The 6,559-nt window shown below is 43.6% G+C and overlaps 1 protein-coding gene across 5 annotated transcripts in view; it reads left to right on the forward strand.

The window, feature by feature from the left end:
* LOC139379732 (POU domain, class 2, transcription factor 2-like) overlaps nucleotides 1-4,572 on the forward strand; it is a 131,434-nt gene extending 126,862 nt beyond the window's left edge. For 2 of the 5 annotated variants that reach the window (XM_071122493.1, XM_071122495.1), the window contains 4 exons: nucleotides 1,878-2,075; nucleotides 2,370-2,560; nucleotides 2,754-2,822; nucleotides 3,677-4,396. In XM_071122493.1, coding sequence (XP_070978594.1) covers nucleotides 1,878-2,075; nucleotides 2,370-2,560; nucleotides 2,754-2,822; nucleotides 3,677-3,719 — 501 coding nt within the window. In that variant the 3' untranslated portion in view covers nucleotides 3,720-4,396. Of the gene's footprint in view, nucleotides 1-1,877; nucleotides 2,076-2,369; nucleotides 2,561-2,753; nucleotides 2,823-3,162; nucleotides 3,246-3,676 lie in introns of all 5 variants that reach the window. The other 3 variants (XM_071122497.1, XM_071122492.1, XM_071122494.1) reach the window with 3 other exon arrangements.
* The last annotated feature ends 1,987 nt before the right edge of the window (nucleotides 4,573-6,559 follow it).

Genomic DNA, 6,559 nt, shown 5'->3' on the forward strand with positions numbered 1-6,559 from the left:
TCAACGATTCTCCTGTCGTTACTACCTAGATGTATCTTTCTATACATATAGAATAGCCTCATATTCGGAAATAATACTCTCTTCTTTCATATCTCCATACAGAATCCCTATAAAACGTTATACATCTTTAGTTATTCACGTCCACACCACTAGCAACGATCACAGTGCATCAGCCCGAGAGGTACACACATCATATTTTCAAGGAAATCTCAGTGTCCGGGGGCATCAATGAATGTTGTTACAGCCCTTACCCATCTCAGCTGTTACCCTCTCAAACTTTTCAATTGCTTCTCCTGTCAGTGCTCACTACCTGTAGATCGATGGGTGGTGGTGGACGCCATATGTATCTTCAATGTTCCCAGTGGTTCTCGACCACGTAGACACTTCTCTAATAAATGCCTACAGACAATTGTCAGTGGGGCCTCTCTGCCCTCACTCAAGCCTTCTCCTAAGACTAGCTTGCCGTTACTTCCTATACAAATATAACAACCGTAGATAACGTTATAGATTGAAAGATTCAGATCACAGAACTAGCTGGGGTATTCTTTCAGACACGCACCTCTTTCACACTCTCACATCCACTTCATTCTATTATTTGACTTAAGACTAGTGGTAGCCTCCTCCATTTAGATCTTTAGTTTTATTGGTTTTATTAGTATTTGTTCTATTTTTATACAAATTCATTTAAATGTACTTCCTGAAATCAGAAGACGCGTCCCTCAATTGTTTGCGGATGATGTGTCTCCTCCTGGGAAGCTCACAGTAAGGGTGTGGGCAGGTCTTGTCATCTTTTGGTCAGATGGGAATTTCCCTCACGCTTCGTAAAAAATGTCATTGGTTTACCTTGCACACCCCCACTGAAAAGCTCCGCAGGCAGATTCAATCATCCTGTTTGTTGACGCCAAATTGTTGTGGAAATTCTACACAGGGACACTCAAAGTCAATCTTAAATGAATCATTGGTTATTATCAGCGTGCTGAAGAGGTTCCAACCAACTCAATGCACCAAGTACACATGTCAATCAGGAGCTCCACCCGGGGCAGTCCCGTTAGTTCTCTTAAAGACGGACAAATTATATTTGCATATTTTAGCTTATTCATCATTCATAATTAACGTTTGCTTCCTTCATGTGACCGACCAATACTTCATGAGGCTTCTTCTCTCTAAGCTGAGACCTTGAAACTCAGATATCCCTTTCTCAAAACAAGGTTCTGGGCATACTGCCAAATTGCAGATACTGATGCACATGGAGTAATATGGGTGATTACTGTGTGTGTTTGGGAATAGTTCTAAGTGAATGTGGTAGTAGCATAGGTAATAACGACAGAAGAATCGTTGGTATGAAAGAAGAGAGTATTATTTCTGAATATGAGGCTATTCTATATGTATAGAAAGATAGGTAGTAACGACAAGAGAATTGTTGAAGATGCACATGGAGTAATAAGGGTGATTACTGAGTGTGTTTGGGAATAGTACTAAGTGAATGTGGATTTGAAAGTTGTGTGACTGATTTGTTCAGTCACTTGCATGAACACAGAAATTGGTTATTAGAAAAGCACAAACAAATGTTTCCATCACAATATCACTGACATAAGGCCTTCATAACACTGTCATACAGGAGACATAAATCTTAAGCTGACATAAGGCCTTCATAACACTGTCATACAGGAGACATAAATCTTAAGCTGACATAAGGCCTTCATAACACTGTCATACAGGAGACATAAATCTTAAGCTGACATAACATCTACACGGCTTGTTGTGTAGTTTCTGCCCTCAGAAGAACACGATAACACCGTGATATCAGAGAGGTGATATAAGGCTAAGTGTCAATTAGTACTAATGTGTCCATCTCTGTCTTTCCCGTGTGTCAGCAGAACCAGAAGCCTACCTCAGAGGAGATCCTGTGTATCGCGGACCAGCTCAGCATGGAGAAGGAGGTGATCCGCGTGTGGTTCTGCAACCGCCGACAGAAAGAGAAGCGTATCAACCCCAACAGTGCCACCCCTCCCTTGCCCAGTCAGCTCCCCCAAGCCCCACCGACACACAAACCCCCCTGCTACAGTCCACACATGGTATGGCCTGACCCGCATGATCCCCCTCTCCCAACCTTAGCCATCACAATTCTCCCCCCCCCCCCATATGAATGGTGTGTCCCGCATGTCATAGTGGATGTTCTTCTGCACCCCCTGTTCCAGTGTGCAGATGGTACTACCCAACCTGCATTGCTTTAGTGCTTTGCTATTACACATTAATAATTCTATCCCATGTATCCCTTTTTCTATTGGATACAGCTTAGTATAGATACTCTTTTAAATAATAACTCTCCCTCTTTTTCTCTTTGCCTTTCTCACCCGTCTCTCTATCAGATGTCCAGTCAGCTGTCCCAGGCAGTGACCAGCCTCAGCACCACATTGACCACCATGTCATCGTTCTCCCCTCATACCCCCAGTGGTCCCACCCACTCATCTCTCAGCTCTGCCTCCTCTCCAGTGACTCCTCCTCGCAGCACAGCCAGCCCAGCCCCTCCCAGCCACAGCACACTGAGTCTCAACACAGGGTGAGTATGCATACAAAGTGTACACTTTGGCCACTGTGCTTCACCATTGGTTCAGTATTCAGTTCACCTGCAGTTTGCAGCAAATGTTTATCACACCCACACATCATTGACACACACTGATCCGTGACACTGCTACTTCTGTGCAGCAGTACTTTCTAACCTGTGTGTGTGACTGTGTGTTTTGTGTCCACAGCTTATGGCGTTTGGGTAAAAAGAATGGTGACGTGTCTAACTACATCACCGATTTTGCTGCAAACTTGAGGTGAAGACAACAGAGACACACATACCTATACTGTACACCCACCCACACACACACACACACTCTCTCTTTTACAGGAATGTGATCGTCCGCACACAGACACAAGGTTCACAAGCAAGCATTTGGATTTGTAGCTCATAAAAACAAGATATGAATCAAGATGGTTGTGTGTGTGTATCTGACCTGTGGGTTTCTCCTGCAGTGTGTCTGTGTTCAGGTCCCTGAGTCTGTCCTCTGTCTGTTCTGCTGCTAAACCTGCTTCTCTCTCTGTTTCTCCTCTGTATGTAAATGGATTTCCTCCTGTGTGTGTGTGTGTGTGTGTGTGTGTGTGTGTGTAACATAGGAACACTGTGATGGGAGTAAACACAGGGAACCAGGCTCTGAACCAAGCTCTCCTCAGCAACAACCCTTTGGCTACTATACAAGGTGTGTTAGAGGGAGAGAGAGGTGTAGGGAAGGAGGGAAAAGAGAGGAAGAGGGAAATCAAGGAGGAAGAGAGAGAGACAGGGGGAGGGACAGTAATTTGAGGTACAAAGTGATAATAAAGGTAAGTAATGTTAATGAATGCTAGGCAGAAAGAATGACAGAGATGATGAGAGGGACAGTTAGAGCTGATGAGATGAATGATAGATCACCTGATGGAAGAAGCTGGAGAACTGGTGAGCAGGGCTATGACAGGGATGTCCCATCACTCCAACATGTTCATCCCCATCTCTGTGTGTGTGTGTGTGTGTGTTTCATTCTTTTTCTCTCATTCATCCACTTCTTAATTTCATCTCTATAGTAAAGTCTATAGTAAATGTAGTTATTTCACAGTAGGTATAATGTCGTTAACTCTCATCTCCCTCCCTTCTCAGCTCTAGCAGCCAGTGGTGGCCAGCTGCCCCTTTCCAGTCTTGAGGGGGGCAGTAAGGTGTTGCTGGGTGGTGCAGGGGGGCAGGGAGGGGGTCTCCAGTCCTCTTTCTTCCTCAACCACCCCGCTTTCCTCCACATGGGCCAGAATCCTGGTGCTGGATTGGTCAGCGCTGCCGTAGCCAAAGCATCCCAGCCCTCCCCTTTCCCCTCCACCAGTAGCATAAGCCCCACCCCCTGCTCCCCCTCCCCTTGCTCTAGCCCCGCCTCTTCCTGCGACTTCAATGAATTGGCACACAGCCCATCCTCGTTGGGAGGGGCTAAGATTGAGTGACACAGCCAAGCGCCAATCAGAGAGGAGAAGGAGAAAGGAGGAAACGACAACCTCGCCTTTCAACCAAAGCTATCTCTTTTATCACTCTCGCCCTACACTCTCTCTCTCTCCCCCCAGTCTTTCGATGCCAAAAATACACAGAATGAAAGAGAGGAGAGGGGGGAGTCAGAAGTGAAAAGGGGGAGAAGGGGGGAAAGAGGAAGATTTAAACCAAAAATCTTTATCTATCCAAAGTGATGGAGGAGGCATCGTGGGACTGTTTAGTCAATACTGAGCGATATCGCACCTCTCCTTTCTGTCTCTCTTTCTTTCCCGGGAAAATAAACCAATGACAAATAACAGGAGTAGAGATGTGTGTCGAACCGCGTGAACCAAAAATTAAAAAAATAAACATTACTGTGTGTTTTGGGGGAATGGTGACAGGGACAGAAAAAAGAAGTGGATGATTTTCTTTGAAAAGCTACAGGTCTGAAAGAGGAGGAGATGGGAGGAGGATTTTAAACCAAAAATGTACCTGAGGAGGAGAAGAGGAATGCACGATGACAAAAATCAACAACTATACCAAAATCCCAGAAACCAAAAATACGGAAGGAAAAGCTTTATCCAAACGACTTGTACATACTGATCCTATCCAGGACCAGGACTCTGCTACACACACACACACACACACACACGACATCCACAACCAATCACATTCATCCATCCAATCAGTCATCCACCCATCATGTCTGTCATAGTCTGTCACTCACTTTCACAGCAATTTTGTTGTTTCTGTGGGATATTTTAGATTGTTGTAAATGGTTGATACTGAATGAGCCAATCTTACAGGTGTGTCTCTGTTTGTGTTTTCCTACCTCTGCTTCTTTGGGTATCCTATCTCCCCCTTGATTTCCAATAGTTTACTGATAGCGTTGGAGTCTGTCATCATCATCTTGTGCCATTTACTTCATGTTGTCAGAGATAATAAGAGACAAGAGTGAACAAGAGATCAGGCTGAGTGTAGCAGTTTCCAGCCTTGATAAAAACCTCTCTCTCTCCGTAATTACTCACAGCAAAATGAATCTCTTGATGAAATAATATTAGACATAGACTCAATGTAGTCCTTGTGAATGGCCAATCCACCATGGTGACAGTATGAAATTGAGCATGATTGGAGATTTAAACTAGTAACATTGAGGCAAGAAATAGGTAAATTGATCAAATGTTTGTTTAGTCATGGACAGGTCTGTCTTAAGTTGTCAATCAGTCATCTGTCTCGACGTGCAGTAGAGAAACAGAGATCAAAACCTGTTTAATGTTTAATATACGTTGTTTTTATTGTTCATCATCCCTCCATCCATCCCATTTTCACTGTCATTTTCCACCCAAATATGCCATTATTACACGTTTAAACCAAAGCATTTGTTACTCTTCAGAGGAGTCAGCCATGACATTAACACTCACATACTGTAGGGGTTGGGGACACACCCTACCCCTCCCGCTGAACCCCCCTAGTTGACCCCTTCCATCTCCTTATGCCCGAGAGGGTCACTTCAAAAGGACAGAACCCTCACCCAACATAAAAGGGGTGCATACGGGGAGGGGATCGGATGGTGCGATGGGATCAAACATACAGAAAGAGGGGATGTTTTTAAGAGGATACCAAAAATACAAACCAAAAACATCAGAAACAAACCAAAAAGAAACAGCCAAATATGGATGGGGAGGATGAGGGGAGGAGGACAAGTGTAGGTTTTTACAGACTGGAGCTGACACCTCTGTCTGTTATCCAACTAACTGGGCTTCAGTGGCCCTCTCTAAACTGTGTAGCACAGATGGACAGATGTATAGATAGACATCCTCCCTCTCCCCTGTCTTTTTCACTCCAAACTCAGCTCTTCTTCTCTGGTCCTGGATGGAGAAATCTCTAATGACCTCATTGAACTGAATCTTCTAAGTCAGTTTTTATTTTTCCTGTTTGTTGGTTTATTTTGTATTTGATTTGTTTGCTGTTTCTCTTGATGCTGTTTATGTGCTGTTCTTTACTCCTTTGGGATAATAACGTATTCGCTTGCTACAACAGCTCCTTATTTTTTCCTAGTTGTTCTAGAGATTTTTAATCAGGTGGTTGGAAAAATACTGTGAAAATGTAGCTTCCAGATTTTTATTAGATAAAAAAAAACTGACTGTCTTGGCAGAAAAAAGACACAGAAAAAGTCCAAAACAAGAGTTGAAAAGCAAAACGTGCAAACCAAACACCAAATACCAAACACCAAATACCAAACACCAAATACCAAACACCAAATACCAAATACCAAACACCAAATACCAAACCAAACACCAAATACCAAACACCAAACCAAACACCAAATACCAAACCAAACACCAAATACCAAACCAAACACCAAATACCAAACCAAACACCAAACCAAACACCAAATACCAAACCAAACACCAAATACCAAACCAAACACCAAACACCAAACCAAACACCAAATACCAAACCAAACACCAAATACCAAACCAAACACCAAATACCAAACACCAAACCAAACACCAAACCAAACACCAAATA

Source organism: Oncorhynchus clarkii, chromosome 2, assembly GCF_045791955.1.
Source record: "Oncorhynchus clarkii lewisi isolate Uvic-CL-2024 chromosome 2, UVic_Ocla_1.0, whole genome shotgun sequence".
Taxonomy (NCBI): Eukaryota; Metazoa; Chordata; class Actinopteri; order Salmoniformes; family Salmonidae; genus Oncorhynchus; species Oncorhynchus clarkii.